Consider the following 17,241-nt stretch of genomic DNA (forward strand, 5'->3'; position numbering starts at 1 on the left):
ATTAATTTCTTATAATTATTATGAACCCATGCTAGACATACCTCTATAATTAAGCCAGCCACTCCTGTTGATCACTACTTGATGTGCCACTATTCTATTGACTACGTAATTCCTTATTAATTCATAGTAGGGTTAGCTAGTTCACTAGTAGTGTATGATAATAAAAAAATTTCTTTTTTTCTTTTTTAATGAGTTAATACCCAATTTAGTCCTTAACTATAGGGGATTTTTTCGATTTAGTCCTAGACGGCTTTTTTGTGTTTAATTGAGTCCTCGATCAACTTTGATGGTTTTCTCAATTGAGTACCTATTAATATCAATATCAATATCTTCTTTGAGAAATCAGTGCGGGATAGGGAATAGATCTGATGTGAAGTAATGCTCAATTGAGATATTGCAGACATGCACCAATCGTTATATTGTGGACCTTGGTTCAATACACAGAATTTATGCTCAGAATGCACAGAATTCATGTTCACAATACACATACATGCTCATTATACTGTATTTATGTGTATGTTTATTATGAACATGAATTATGTTCTTTGTGAATATGAATTCTGTACTTTATAAAGTCAAATTCTGTATATTGGACCAGACTATGGACTCTGGTCCACGATATAAATTGCCGGCATGCAATTACACATGTTGTAGCCTAGTGTAGTATCTATTTGACATGTATCAACTGTGCCATGAATGCCCAAAAGTGTGAGAAACCACTATATCCTATAATAAGAACACATATATAGCTTCATACGAAGCAATTCAAAAACACTATATACTAATAAGAACACCAATAAAGATGATGAATTATTGTCTTAATAGTTGGAAGCCAGGTGCAGCCATGATTGGTGTTAACTTTACTTTGGCTGTTGTAAACATTCTATTCAAGATTGTTCTTAACAGAGGAGCAAATCAGATGGTTTTAGCCACATATAGGCAATCAATCTCTGCAATCTTCTTGGTCCCCATTGCCTGTTGCATAGAAAGGTATGCATATTTTCTGGCCTCTATTAGTCAATTATATTGAACCATTTTCCAGATTGTACATATATAATCTTAGATCTTATTGATTCATTCCTGTCTATTACTGATCTGGCAAAAATGTTATAACTTCCATTCTAGGAAAAGCTACAAAAAGTTGACAACTTTCACAATCTGTGCTCTATGTTTCAGTGGACTAGTGGCGTGAGTTATCTCCTACATATATACTTATTATGCATATTATATTGCAGTTAAACCTAAGTATTATATGTGCTGACAATTGGGAGCAATCCTAGCCAAGTTGGTGAGACATACTATTGATTTAGTAATCACAAGGTTACAGGTTCATCAACGTACTCCCAACAGGACCTCTTGTGTTGAGCCAGTTGAGCTTATTAGCTATGGATAACTTAGGCTAATTTATCTCTGTTGGATCTTAGCGCCGCACTATGCTCACTTCCAGCAGGATCACCCATCCTGCAACTGTTGTAAGTTAATCCTTGCTTACTTCCAGCAGGATCACCTATCATGTGACTGCTTTAAGTTAATCCTGGGACTGTTGTAAGTTAAGCACACTTAACCGCAGAGTTCTTTGGCTATCTGGTTGACTGGTTGTCATCTTACTTAAAACCAATGAGTGATAAGTAGGTAGACATTAACCATTTAACCACATCTCTCTATGGTAAGTCACAGCGCCACATCTCGAATCAAGCAAGGGATAAACTCGGTTGACGCCCAACAATCCCCTTGTGGTCCTTTGTCGGTTAGGATCACAAAGCGATATTTAACCTGTGCATACCCTGAAATAGTGGTTGAGGATTTCCTTTTCGCTCAAATATGTGCCAACAATGCAAGTTGGTAAAAGCATTGAATTTCTATGAAATGTTTTAAAATTTTTATGTTTAGAATATTTATTAGTTCCTGTTTCTTTAGGTATATGTTAATGTTGGTAACAAAAGGGTTGTTTTGACAGGGGCACACTAACTACAAATCTCTTCTTAATTGGGCTTAAGTATACATCAACTTCATTTGCTTGTGCTTTCATCAATATTGTGCCCATAAACACATTCTTGTTGGCACTCCTATTCAGGCAAGTGCTACCCTCTTACATTCTATACTTTACAAAGATGCAATTTCTTATCGTAATCATTAATTTACTTTTGATGCATTACCTTGATCATGCAATTTTCACTTTTAGTCATTTACTAAAAAGTTGAGCAAATTTCATTGTTGAAAAATCTAAATTTTTTTACCAAGTTGTAATGAAAACGGGTCAAACCTCACAAACTAACTAATGTCATACTTGAGACACTCAACCACACTATTTATTCAAACCTTAGCTACTCTTTTTACTACAAGCTATAGACTTCCCTGCGAGAAAACTTGTTTCCCAGCTTTGTTTTAAAAGTCTAATTTCGAAATTCAAGCTCGCTTAGAGCTATTTTGGAAAAGTTTTAGAAAGCCTATTTAACCCCTCCTCTCCCTCCCCGCTAGACTTTCTGCTTGTCCGGTACCAACAACAACTTTTCCGCCAACAAGTTAAATTCAATTCAAAGTGTCCAAAAAGCCTTCACATGTAAAAGAGATGACATTTTGGATAATTGAACTTTGCCAAGTTAAAAACACACACACTCCTCCAATGGTCCTCAGAGTATTAGCGATTTACCAGCTATGGTCCCTCGACTTTTAAATGACCTCCAATGGTCTTCCAAGTTTTAAAAAATAACCACATATGGTCCTTTTAGGACGTCTCATGGTCATTTTAAACTCGGGTTATTTTAAGAATTAGGACCACATGTGGTTATTTTTTTAAAACTTGGAGGACCATTGTAGGTCATTTAAAAGTCGAGGGACTACAGCTGGTAAATCGCTAATACTCGAAGGACCATTGGAGGTATTAACTCTTCTTATTTTTGGTAAACTATAGAGGATGAAAATGTTATTCCATTCACACCTGGCCGGCCCAATTAAGGGGCAAAGTTCTGGCCAAATTAGTTTTTCCATACAAGAGGGGGTTCGAATTCCCACTCTCTCTTAAGGGACAAGAGTGCATGACCACTCACGCCAATCAAGCTGGTTAAAGATTATTAGTTATTTGTTTGCTTAGTTTTATTATATTTTCCTGAAATTATATTGCTATTGAAGAGAAGATGCATGGGAATATGTTGCAGGCATGAGAGAATAAATATAAAGTGCAAGAGTGGGAAAGCTAAGGTGTTAGGCACACTAATATGTCTCATTGGAGCCATAGTACTAACACTCCACAAAGGGAAGCCATTGACAAATAACAATAATGCCTCATCACAAGGTGTTGAAGCATACCATAACACAAAGAGTTGGATTATTGGTTCATTATTTCTCTTTGCAGGAAGCTTGACATGGTCTTCTTGGTTCCTCGTACAGGCTCGAGTGGGGCCAGGTTTTCCATATCAGTATTCTTGTACAACTCTCAAGTCCTTCTTTGGTGCCCTTCAGTCTGCTGCCTTTTGCTTTATCATTGATAGAAACACATCCATTTGGAGATTGAAAGGGACTTTGGAAATATGGACAGTCATATTCTCGGTGAGTATATTATTATCCTTAACAAAGTTTTGGTTATGATATGATGCATTTAAATGTGATAGGTCTCAATAAAGATCTTGTGATGTTAAAAGCTAGGAACACCCTTATACAAATGTCTATAAGCCAATTTTGGCTTGTTTGACTTGGTTAAACAATCAATATAAGTGTTTAGTTAATTAGCTTTTTGTAACAGCTTATTGCTTTAAAATGTTAAAATTCAAAAAGTTGCTTTGAGTAGCTTTATCGATTAGCTTTTTGAGAAAGTCATTTTGGATATAATCAGCTATCCGCTAACAACTAATTTACCAAACATCTTTCTCAATTAGCCAATACTATCAACTAATCAAACCTACTAACCCAACCACCTAACCGCTATCAGCCAACAACTATTTACCAAACACCCCAATTGTATCGTTTGCTATTAGAAATCATTATCAATAATATTGTGCTATAGCTCAGAGAGCTGAGCTCAACATTCTGTCATCAGACTGTGGCATTGACTGTTATGAAAGTATACAAGGAAATAAAGTTGGGCTTTCGTTATAACAACCACATCAGTGGTTATTTCACAGTTTTTTAGGAGATTAATGCCACATGGAGGGGAGAGAAGATGAGAGAGAGGCTTGGGGTGCTCCTGCAAAAATGGGGTTATTTAGGTTCCCAAGAAAAAAAAATTAATGTTTCTTTCTTGCTGTGCGCATATCGCGCACAGCAGCCGCATCAGGTGCGTCTGACAACTGCCCTTTTTTTTTAATTATATTTATCCTATTTATTTTTTCCTCCCATCCCATTTTCTCTTTCCTAATCACACTTACAAAAACTCCTAAAAAACGGCGAAATAACCCCATTGATAAGGATGCTCTTACTAGCTATAAAGGAAATAAAGTTGTGTCTGTACTACTAACTATAGCTTTTGGCATAATGGGGAACTCTTGATGTATAATCATGTATAATTATAAGTTGTGTATGTAGAAATGGTAAATGGTGTTCAAACATGTGGTATCTTAATTAGAGACACAAACTTACATCACTTGACCTTAAGGTTTTTGGCAATTGTATTAGCTGATGATTATTTATTTTGACTGGCATTATATTATGATAGGGAATTGTGGGATCTGGCATATGTTATGTTGCAATGTCTTGGTGTGTGAAGCAAAAAGGACCTGTTTTCACTTCAACATTTACTCCCTTAATTCAGATTTTTGCCATTGTGCTGGGTGTCTCCATACTCCATGAACAAATTTACCTTGGAAGGTAAGATATATAACTAACATTTTGGGGTTTCTTTCATTTGGCTAGAACAGTTTTATAAGATAAAAGTTTTTCGATTATATTATATACATGTTGAAAAAATCGCTAGGCACCCGAGAGCGCCTAGGCGGTAATTATATTAATTAGTGTCTATGCGCCCATGTATTTTTTTATTTTTAATTTTTACAATATGTCTGAACAATTTAGGTTTATTTCGCTCAAAATGATGTCGTTTAGAGTGAAATAACCCATTATTTTTTAAAAAAATGGTGACACGCTAGACGACCTGCCAGTGCCTAGCGCCTAGGCATCATTTAATCAGGGCCTAGCGGGATTTTAGCAATACTGATTATATATACTTAACATAACGTAGTTTAATTATTGGTTAAATTACACTCTTAATTAAAGTTACACTATTTTTAATTAATTGTTGAAATTTTATTAACCATTTTTTAATAATAAATATCTGGAACAGCATTTTAGGATCCATTTTGGTTGTTGTTGGCCTATATACTCTTCTTTGGGGTAAAAGCAAAGACGCAGTAGTTTTCAAGACTGCACCAACACCAGACAAGGATCTGCAAACTGTATTACCTGTTACTAATACTACACCTCCTACCTAAGTGGTCAACGGAGAATATAAGGCAAAAACTTGTGTGAGACTGTCTCACACATTCTTGTATGTGAGATTAGTCGTGTTAACATGAAAATATTACACTTATATTAGAAAAATGTAATACTAATCAGGAATAAAATGTTTATTACCTATATGGGAAAGTGTAAAACTTTTGATGAATTGAAAAATGTAATACTTTTATATCAAATTGTAAAAGTATTACAATTTTTCAGTAACAAACATTTTATTCCTAATTAATATTACATTTTTTAGTATAAGTATTACATTTCTATATTGGCCCGATAGAATAAGGATATGTGAAACGGTCTCACACGAGTGTGATCCAAAATATAATAATAAATAAAGAAAGAAATAGTATACGTGGTAGGTCTATTTTGTTCTTGATAAAATTGTTGAAAATTTTGATAATGCAATACGATAAAAAGCAAATTAAAGTGAGGGAATGAAAAATAGATCAATTGACTTTTTCATGTAATTATTTTCCTATATGCCTTTAATATCCTCACCAAAGCAACAAAAGAAAAATCACATTCATAAATCATACGAGAAGATGCTAACAAAATTCTCAGGCACTTTGTCAAGAATTTTCTTTTAAAATGTGTAACTATATATAAAATTTTATCTATAATAAAATTCAAGTGTTTACAAGAAAATATGGCAATAAAATAAAAAGATGAATTTAACCTTTCATCCTTCTCAGACATCCTTCCGAGATTGTATATATTTCCAAACTTTCAGGAGAAATTACATAGACATTATAGATTTTAATTTTTAATATGGTCAATTTTATAAATTACTAGTACAAAAATGAACAAAGGAGACTCACATTTTACAACCCTCCTAAAAGAAACTTGGTGTATTCTTTTTTAAAAAAGGAGTCTCACTTTTTAGGATGAATTACTGTGATATAGGGCTTAATGAGTTAGGCATACCTTGATTATAGGCTATAACTAACCTATAATCAAGGTATGCCTAACTCATTAAGCCGTATATCACAATAAATTATCCTAAAACAAATCAAATTAAAAAATACAAATTAAAAAAATTGAAAAACATAAGAAACACATGTTGATATATAACTATATAAGCACAAAAAATCCACAAATTTATGCATATATTCACCAAAATTCATATTCGTTAACAATTCAATATATACTAATAAAAATAATCAAAAATAAATACACATTCAGAAATAAAATTTCTAGAAATTAATCAAATATAATATTTGTCAAAATAATAATAATAATAACCATATTTTTAACAATTTAAAAATAAATTAAAAAAAAAAAACAAAAAACTACACGATCGTAGGCAAGCTGGTGGCGGTGGTTGGAGATCGGTGGTGGCGTTCGGTCAACGGTGGCAGTGGAACGTGGCAGGGGCGTAGACAATCGGTGGAGCTTGGCTACGCTACAATAATGGTGAAGGTGATGGAGCTTCGCTACAATGGTGGTGGTGGTGGTGGTGGACGCTGTAGTGGTGATGACACCGTCGCTAGCATGGAGGAGCAGTGGCGATGGAGCATTGGATCAAAGAGGAGTACGCGGAGAAGGAGAGACGAGGGTTTTTATTTAATTTTCCGCGACTGTTTCAGTAGGAACGGTTGTGAAAATTTTATTTTTATTTTAATATTAAGTTCCCAGGATAGTTCTAAGAGAAACGGTTGTGGAACCTTATATTTAATTTGTTTTTTAAATAATAGTAGTTTCCGCGACTGTTTGTTAAAGAAACAGTCGCGGAAACTAACAGTTTTTTTTTCAAATCACTAAACGTTTTAGTTAGCAAACGGTCTCGGATTCTTATTCAAATATTTACAATTATGTCATCACGAGTTTTTTTTTATGAATACACCACCCTTTTTTTAGAAGGCCAGATTGCTAAAAGTGAGTCTTTGTTGATTTTTGTACTAGTGTTAGTTGGCAAAAGATCACAAGAAGGTAAGCTAGCTTAGGATCGAATGCTCATAGTTAACCAGCTCAAACTAAGAAAGTCCTGCCTTCTTCTAGTTGGCAAAATATCACAAGACCATAAGGAGATAAATTAGCTTAGGATGTTCAGTTAACCAGCTCAAACCAAGAAAGTCATCAATAGGCCGCTCTCATTGAGAGTCGATCTTAGAACCTTGTGATTGTCAAACCAATAATCTGATCAATTTGGATAGGGTTTCCCCCATCTACCCATTTTTATTCCTTATGAAATAACATTTCCATCTTTTCAATTTTTATTTCACAAATTAAACATATATACTATTAAAGATATACTAGACATATTGTACTTCTCCCACTTCCAAATTTGTAATATTTTATGTGCACAAAGTAGAATTGAAGAAGCAAAGAAGCAAAGCTTTATTTGAATAATGCAGTATTTGATGCCTTGTGCCATAAAAGTTGTGATTAGCCATATTGACATCTGCTTTCTAAATATACTTTGCTTTCTTATTTGTGGATGCAGAAAGTCTTGTCTGTGGAAATTCTTTTTATTTTCTTTTTTTTATTGGGGTCAGATGGTATCTATTCAGGGGAAAGATGGAAAAGCAATAATAAAGTATAAAGATATCATGGGATCAATCTTATGAGGCCCTAAAATGATTTTCATGAAAATTTAACAATCTCATATATATACTATTTTCATAATTATTAATTTAATCATCTTTTTTGGATGCTGAGGAAAATTCACAGCCACTACTCAAGACTGTGCACAGGTAAACATAATTCCTATGTAATAGCCTGCAAATCATATAAAAAATGTGAATCGCACTAGAAAGATCTAGTGTAACAGGCTGGATCAAGAAAATGTTAGCAAGATGATTGATTCAATAGGTGACCTTGGGAGATACTATTTAAAAAGTTATTTCAATTAGACATTCTAAAAGCAAAAGAAAAAAAAAAGGATTGATTCAATTTGAAAGGAACAGAAAATATTCTAATTCCGTTTAGGATATTATTAGAATTAAAAAAACTCTTTTAAGTGATTCAAAATGAAAGCAACAAATCACTAGCAACAATTGTTATTATATATATATATATGTGAGAGGAACAGAAAATATTCTAATTCCGTTTAGGATATTATTAGAAGGAACAGAAAATATTCTAATTCCGTTTAGGATATTATTAGAATTAAAAAAACTCTTTTAAGTGACGTTTAGGATATTATTAGAATTAAAAAAACTCTTTTAAGTGATTCAAAATGAAAGCAACAAATCACTAGCAACAATTGTTATTATATATATATATATATATGCAGCCCATCTTAATTATCATGCTTGATACTTGTTGGGTGCAAGCAGGTGAAAGGCCAAGTCCAACACCATATGACTATGGAGATTGTTAGGCGAAGGCTTGAGAATGGCCAAGTCGAGCACTTGCCTCTTGAAAATGTGATGGTATACGAAAATAAAGTTGCATATTCGCTACTAGCTATAGGTTCTGGTATATAACGGTAAGCGTTTGATCTTATCAATAGCTAAACTTGAATATTTCTCCCACCTATTGAACTATTTTTTAGAACGCGTTAGCTCTTTGAGAGGTCAATGTGTGACGGGAAATGGGACCTAATTATTAATTAACACTGTCTAAAGCTTAATTGAGATATCATATCGTAGACAAGCACTTACACATGTCAAAGGTGCCCTCCCAAGTGTGAGAAACTATAAATAAGAAGGCATATGTATATATAGCTTTATATATACATACAAGCCATTAATTCAAGAGGATAATTAGAGCTATGAAGATGAATTGCCTTAATAGTTGGAAGCCAGTTGTAGCCATGATTGGTGTGAACTTTGCTTTGGCTGTTGTAAACCTTTTGTTCAAGATTGTTCTTAGCAAAGGAATGAACCAGTTTGTTTTAGCCACCTATAGGCAAGCAATCTCTGCAATCTTCTTGGCCCCTATTGCCTGTTTCATGGAAAGGTATGCATATATGTTGGCCTCTTTTAGTCCATTATATTGAATTGAGCCATCTTCAATTCAATATTCCAAACTATTCTTCAGATTATTGTGCATAGTCTTAGAATTGATTGGTTCTGTCTGTTACTGATCTGATGACAAAAATGTTATGATTTCTGTTGTAGGGAAAGCTACAAAAAGTTGACCACATTCACAATCTGTGCTCTATTTTTCAGTGGACTGATGGGGTGAGTTACCTTCTACCCATACATAGAGCATCTCCAATAGGGAAATTTTGGATAATTTTTACAGGTTGTAATGTTTATATGGAGGAGAGAAGGAAATGGGTTGTCACAAGAGAACCTAGTTTTTGGAAAAAAAAGTGGGCTCCACTCAAAAAAAACAATTGGTTCCTCTGGTGCCCGTGAAGCAATTGGATGGTGTTTGCTGGCTGCAATGCTTATGGGGAGGAGAGAGTGAGAGGAGGAAAAAAAAAAAAAGTTGTTGCAGGAGAAAGTGGGCCCCACTCAAAAAATCAATTAGTTCCTCTGGTGCCCGTGAAGCAATTCGATGGTGTTTGCTGGTTGTAATGCTTATGTGGAGGAGAGAGAAAAAGTGGGTTGTTGCAAGAGAACTTGGTTTTTGAAAGAAAAGTGGACCCCACTCAAAAAAAAAAAAAAAAGCAATTGGTTCCTCTGGTGCGTGTGAAGCACACCAGAAGCACCCAAGTTGGCGTGTGCACTCCACTCGCCCCAACATAGCTTTTTCTTTTCTTTTTTCTGAAAACTATTTTTTTTCCTCCCTTCTTCTCTCCTACTTGGCATCTTAAATTTGTGTAAAAACTAAGCTATTGGGGATCGATGCTCTTAGATATCATATTTATTACAGCTAAACATAATGATTAAGGGATTCTTTAAGGTTCTGATACTATCAGATGTAATCATGTGTCAATAATATCCAATATATGAGGAACCCCAACCAAGTTGGTTGAACAATTCACTTGGTAACCACGAGGTTCCAAGTTTCACTTTCTATATGACTTGTTTAATAGTATCCTTAGTTTGAATTGGTCGCCTATGAGTAACCTAAACTGGTTTACTTTCTTGATTACTTCAACCTAAGCACACTTTCAAATAGTTGTTACAGTCTTTCTCGTAAATTAACTAATAATAATATACACTAGTATACTAAATTTTATTTGGTACTATCTGCACCGGTGCCTATTGATGGCATAAAAATCCCAATAATTAATATGTGCCTAGATAGATATGTTTGAATTTTATTGAAAGTAACTAAATAAAATATATTGATCCAATTTGTTTGGGGTATTTTAATGTTTGTAACAAAAGGGTTGATTTTTCAGCGGGACAATTACGCTCTATCTCTCCCTATTTGGGCTTAAGTATACATCAACTTCATTTGCTTGTGGTTTCGTCAATACTGTGCCCATAGACACATTCTTGATGGCACTCCTATTTAGGTAAGTGCTACTCTACAATCGTTTTAACAACTCTGATCGTAGTGATATTTTTACTTTTATTCATGAAAAAATTGTCATTTATGTCCTTCAAGAATATGCTAGTTATCAATGTCACTTTTGAATTATTAGTGGTGTAAATGTCAATCATTATTGCATGGACCCCCTCAATTTTCAAAACGTAACATATATTTCCCCTCCCCTAACAGGGCGTTTGGTTGGACAGAATTACAATTTCATTCCCACTTAATTCCCACCTAATTCCGAATGCAACAAAATTCCTCGGTTTAGTTGGAGGGAACTGCAATTCCACTCATTTCCACGGAATTAGAATCTCATGCCCCTTGAGATTTTAATTCCATTGATTTTAGGAAGAAAAAAAATGGTCTTGAGACAAAATTACCCCTCTTTTTTTAACCCAAAATTGATACATGACCTTCCCTTTTAAATTATAGCGTGTACTATTCTTCGACTTTCCTTTGTGTATGTTCATTTAATTTAAATCTTTATATGCAACAACTATTCAAAATTTGCATTCTTTATGTGTTATTTATATACAGCAACTTTCGTGCATATTCCTTTGAATACTTTATAAGTAGAATTCTTCAAAATTTACATTCTTTATATGCAACAACTCTAACAATTTGTGAATTAATTTGTCAATTAATAATAACAACAACAACAACAATGGCATTTTGAACTTTAAACTATTTATTCCCTCCCAATTCCCATGTATACCAAAAATTGACATTCCAAGTAATTTTATTCCTACAAACCAAACACTAGAATTTAAACTCCACTTTATTCCCACATTATTCTTTTTCCATGGAATTGCAATTCTTTTCCCACTTAATTCATTCCCTCTAACCAAACGCCTCGCAATAGGAAGAATGAGAAACATTGTTATCGGCGGAAGAAGAACAAACGATGATAGAAAATGAAGGAAAAAAAAAAAGTTATCTTCGAACAGGAAAAACGACGGGTAACCGCACTTACACCACTAATAATTCAGAGGAGGGCAATATATGTCACATTTTGAAAATTGAAAGACAATATTTACCGCACTAATAATTCAGGTGTGACATTGATAATTGGCATATTTGTGTGTGGGCATAAATTACAATTTTTCTGGCCTTTATTCATTGATCCCTAGCTAATTTGACAAAATGGGAAATATATTCTTGCAGGCAAGAGAAGCTAAACATGAAGTGCAAGAGTGGGAAAGCTAAGGTCTTAGGAACACTAATATGTCTCATGGGAACCATAGTACTAACACTCTACAAAGGGAAGCCATTGACAAATCATGCCCCATCATCATCAATTGAAGCACACCATGACACTAAGAGTTGGGTTATTGGTTCAGTATTGCTCTTTGCAGGATGCTTGACATGGTCTTCTTGGTTTATCATACAGGGTCGAGTCATGTCGGACTATCCATACAAGTATTCTAGTACATCTATCATGTCCTTCTTTGGTGCAATTCAGTCAGCTGTCTTGTGCTTTATCATTGATAGAAACACATCCATTTGGAGACTGAAAGGGAGTTTGGAAATCTGGACTATCATATACTCTGTGAGTATCGAAATGGTCCCTTGACTATAGCAAATTTACCAATTCTATATATATTAGTTGATGAGTATATTAACTGGCATTATTATATAATTACAGGGGATTGTGGGATCTAGCATATGTTATGCTGTGATGGCTTGGTGTGTGAAGCAAAGAGGACCTGTTTTCACCTCAACATTTAGTCCCTTCATACAGATTTTTGCTATTGTGTTCGATGTCTCTATAATCCATGAACAAATTTACCTTGGAAGGTAAGATAACTATCCTCCTTTATTTAAGCATGGTTGAAAAAATTACTAGGCACTCCTCTCGGTGAGCGCCTAACGCCTAGGAGACTGTGTATTTTTTATATTATTTTTTATTTTTTAAGAATGTGTTTAAAATTTTACAATTTTTTAAAACTAATAATTATAAACTATTTAATACTTTAATAGTTAAGACTAAAATATTAAATATTAACCTAAAAAAAAACATCTAGAGCTTGAAAATTTTACAGTTATTTTGCTCTAAATGATATCGTTTTGAGTGAAATAACTCATTTCAAAAAAAAAAAAAAAAAAAACAGAACAATAGTTAATCGATTGACTAGACGACCTAGACGATGCCTAGGAGGCCTGCTAGTCGGTCGCCTAGACCACTCATTATGATGATACGCTAGGGGGCCGACCTAAATCAACTGTTGGTTCACACTCAAAATAATGTCTCAAAATGGCCAACTGACCACTCAGAATTGGGCATAAATCAATTATCCTTTAAAGAGGTATTACTTTTTTCTCGCATAAGTAATTCTTTTCCAAGAGTATTCCACATACTCCGCTCATGAAACTAACACTAAAGAGTCATCAAAGCATGTATGTTAACCTTGTTTATGTGGGTATCAATGTTTCAATGAGGAGTGGTTATTAGGAGTTAAACCCAACCCCCCCCCCCCAATCACCATATTTCAGTGCTATAAATTAATTGTTCCTTTTGAACCTAAGTGTCAACTAGGTTGAATATCCATTATAGAACATTTTCTCCTAAGGTGTTTAGCCTCATTCTTCGTGACAACTTCTTCACCATTCTCTATCTTGCCCTTTGGTTAGCAGAATCACAATATTATATTATGACCTCACGTAGCCAATAGAGATAATACTCATTGAAGAAAGTTTAATATGAGTAGTATTTTTCTATGATGTATATGTCTAGACTTATAATCATACATGTAACTATATACCCTTCCAAGGATCGATTGATTATTTCAATGTATACAAATTGAAAGCACATCTTTTTGGCATCTTGGAATACTCTCTAGAAAAATGGTCTAGCCCTTCAACAAGTTCTTTAATCCAGTTGCCCAAGGCAATTCCATCATTGATCTAGCTATCACGGTTTGTTTTGAAGATTTTCATGACGCAACTACAATGGCTAATGTAAACACATAGTCATTTATCGACTCAGAGTCCTTAATATCCAATATCGAGTTGACATTATTGTACTCTTCTAGTACTCCATCTTATATAGTGCAGCCTAAGGTCACAAGTTTATTTAAATATCTCGTGACTCTCACTACTGTCTTCCAATTGTCAAATTCAGGATTACTAATATATCTACTAAGTCTAATAATTGAATATGCACTGTCTAGTCTAGTACAACTCATTAGAAAAAATAAATTTTCAAATAACTCATTAGATTATTCTATTTGGGAAATTTACTCTCCTCAATTTTCAAATAGATTTATGTTAGTATCTAATGATGTCCTAGTCAATTAATTATCATCCTTATTAAATTTTTCAATTATTTTATCAATATAAAGATATTGACTCAGTACAAAATAAATAAAAATCATTTAGTCTTCTTATGGTTTTACTCCCTGCTAGGATTAACTTGGCCAAACTCATGTCATTCATGTCAAGTTTATAATTTAACATATTATTGGTAGACTTGATCATTTGATCATTACTCCTAACAATAAGTATTTCATTCATGTATAAGCATAGAATGACATAACCATCCACCATTCCCTTAATGTATATACATTTATCCCTTTTGATGATTTTAAAATCAATGGTTATCATTGCTTGGTCAAACTTATTACGCCACTGTGTAGACGTTTGTTTCAAACCATGTAATAATTTAACCAATTTCTAAACTTTCTTTTATTGGCCGAAAACGATAAAATACTCAAGTTATTCCATAAAAAATTCTTCATCCAAATCACCATTCAAGAAATTTGTTTTCAAATCCACTTGATGTACTTCTGAATTTCACAACACTCCAATGGCAAGTATCATCCTAATAGAATTTATTCTTGTCATGGGAAACTAAGTATCAAAGTAGTTAAGGCCTTCATATTGCTTGTAACCTTTAATTGCAAGTCAAGCCTTATACTTTTTAATAGAATCATCTCGTTTATCTTCCTTTTAAAAACTCATTTGGATCTTAGAGTTGTACAACTTAGCGGAAGATCAATTAATTTCCAAGTATGATTATGTAAAATAGGATCTTCTTCACTTTTAATTGTCTCTTTCTACTTTGATCTTTCAGTAGAAATCACAATTTCTTTACATCCATAGGGCTCATTTTCTAACAAAAATGTCAAAAAAAAAAAAAGTTCATTTTCTAATAAATAAGTTAAAATATTTGACTCATATTCTAGAAAAAAAGGTTTTTAAAAAAATTTACCAAAAGATTTTGTTAATCCTAGCTCTTTTGTTGCACCTATGGGCTATGGTTGGTTCATGTTTAAATTTGGCACACCACTAACATCATTCATAACTTTGTCAAACATTCATTTTGACAAACTCAGTCCATCATTGGACTAACATCATTCATAACTTTGTTGCACCAATACCATGTTACACACAGAAATCACCAATAGGTGTTTCATACTCACCAGCTTGCTACTTGGTTTTATAAGAATAAAATTTTTCACAATTCCATCTTTGCTTTTAATCAAATACACATAGTAATGTCATGCATTTTTGTCAATAAAAGTAATAAAATATCTATTATCACATTTCATCATATGTACAAATTTAAAATTGTGCAAATTGTTATGGATTAATTAAAAATCATGGAAACCAGCTTGGTTGGCATGAGGGGTCATGCACTCTTATCTCTTAAGAGATGTCGGAAGTTCAAAACTCTTTCTCGTATAGAAAAACCAATATGACCAGCACTTTGCCTCTTAATTGGATCTACCCGATGCAAACGAGGATTAGTTTGAGTACGGTAACGGCTTAAAGGCAGATCATGTAGTTAGGGTCTACTCAGAAGTCAGAACACCTTATGGTCTAACAACAACAACAACAAAACCAAGGAACTTTCCCATAAAGGGAGCTCATCATTTTAGACCATGACTTGCACACGAACATGTGTACGCAAGATAGAGTTTTCTAACAACATATTTCACAACCTCCAAAAGGTGAAAATATATTTATATTAATCTAAAATCACATATTTCCTAATGTAAGGCAAAGACTCCTTCATGTGTACACTTTGAGATTAATTTCACATTAACCCATTATTCATTTTAAATGTATAAATATATAAAATTTATCTCCTCACACAGATAATCCAAATCTACTTTGACCTGACTTAAATCCATAGTGTATTCCACTCAAAATGGCTACTTAAATCCATAGTGCATTCCACTCAAAATGGCTACTTACATACCAATTTTTCTAACGTTTATAAGATCCAAGTTTTTTTACTATTATATATGCTTAACATATAATATAGAATGATTTAACTCTTCTCATAAATATATTGAATTGGACAGCATTTTAGGATCCATTTTGGTTGTTGTTGGGCTATATGCTCTTCTTTGGGGTAAAAGCAAAGAAGCTGAAGTTTGCAAGACTGGACCAACGGCAGACAAGGATGAACAAACTGTATTACCTGTAGTTACTAATACTCCACCTCGTACCTAATTAAGTGGTCTGTAAACCACAGAAAAATGAAGATAGATACCCAGGTGGTGGGCAGTACTTATCAACTAGAGTTATTCTTTGTTACGTTTGACTAAATCATTAATAACATTAAAGAAGCGTTAAGTTTCCTTGTCGACTTCAGCTTTAAATTTGCGAAACAATTTGCAAATCAAGTTTTCTGTAGCATTGCTAGCTAGGGAATTTGTTTCTATGTCTGACGGTAAGGAATGTTTTAAGATTCCATCAATCTTTATTGTAAACGTTTCAGCTTATGATTTAATGAATTAGCCTCTTTATTCTTAAAAAAAAATGCGGTAACCATTGGGAAGAAATGAAATGAAATAATACTCCCTAATAAATAAATAGTATTATTGATCATATAGTATATATGTCTATAGGTCCATAATCAGGTGTGAATTTATCTTAACCTGCGAACCTATGAACTTCTGAAGGATTGCATCGTACTTACTATATGATTGCACCGCACCCGGATACAAAGTTACAAACATTTATTTTAGTGACAATTATAATGAATTTCCTATATTATCTTGCATTCATATACTTTGAGTTACATATTTAAATAAACAAATTCGACATTCAATTACCTATGTATGAACTTCTCCTAATCTTGCATTGGTGTACTTTTAAATATTTATTTAAATATAAACATTGGGCATTAACTCATTCACGCAATGCGCATGTAAAACTAGTTTATACATATATTTACCAAAATTCATATTCTTTAACAACTCAAGATATATTAATAAAAATAATCAAAATTTAATACAAATTCGGAAATAGAATTTCTAGTAAAATAATAATAATAACCATTTTTTAACAATTTAAAAATAAATCTAAAAAAGGAAACAAAAAAAACAAAAAAAAAAAACCTCTATGCTATACAATTCAATAAATTTTAGAAAGGCTCTTGTATAAAAGCTACTTTAAGCTTTTTCCTTT

The 17,241-nt window shown here is 33.2% G+C and overlaps 2 protein-coding genes across 2 annotated transcripts; both read left to right on the forward strand.

The window, feature by feature from the left end:
• The first annotated feature begins 805 nt into the window (after positions 1-805).
• Positions 806-5,420, forward strand: LOC116004726 (WAT1-related protein At3g30340-like). The gene is made up of 5 exons (XM_031244888.1): positions 806-990; positions 1,958-2,074; positions 3,156-3,546; positions 4,649-4,800; positions 5,273-5,420. The coding sequence occupies exons 1-5, from the start codon at positions 806-808 to the stop codon at positions 5,418-5,420; spliced, it is 993 nt and encodes a 330-aa protein (XP_031100748.1).
• A 3,733-nt stretch (positions 5,421-9,153) lies between these two features.
• On the forward strand, positions 9,154-16,408 carry LOC116005222 (WAT1-related protein At3g30340-like). Its single transcript, XM_031245482.1, has 6 exons — positions 9,154-9,345; positions 9,507-9,569; positions 10,685-10,801; positions 11,986-12,370; positions 12,467-12,618; positions 16,131-16,408. Exons 1-6 carry the CDS (start codon positions 9,158-9,160, stop codon positions 16,279-16,281), a joined length of 1,056 nt encoding a protein of 351 aa, XP_031101342.1. The 5' UTR covers positions 9,154-9,157; the 3' UTR covers positions 16,282-16,408.
• The last annotated feature ends 833 nt before the right edge of the window (positions 16,409-17,241 follow it).

The sequence above is a fragment of the Ipomoea triloba genome, chromosome 14 (assembly GCF_003576645.1).
Source record: "Ipomoea triloba cultivar NCNSP0323 chromosome 14, ASM357664v1".
In the NCBI taxonomy this organism is placed as follows: domain Eukaryota; kingdom Viridiplantae; phylum Streptophyta; class Magnoliopsida; order Solanales; family Convolvulaceae; genus Ipomoea; species Ipomoea triloba.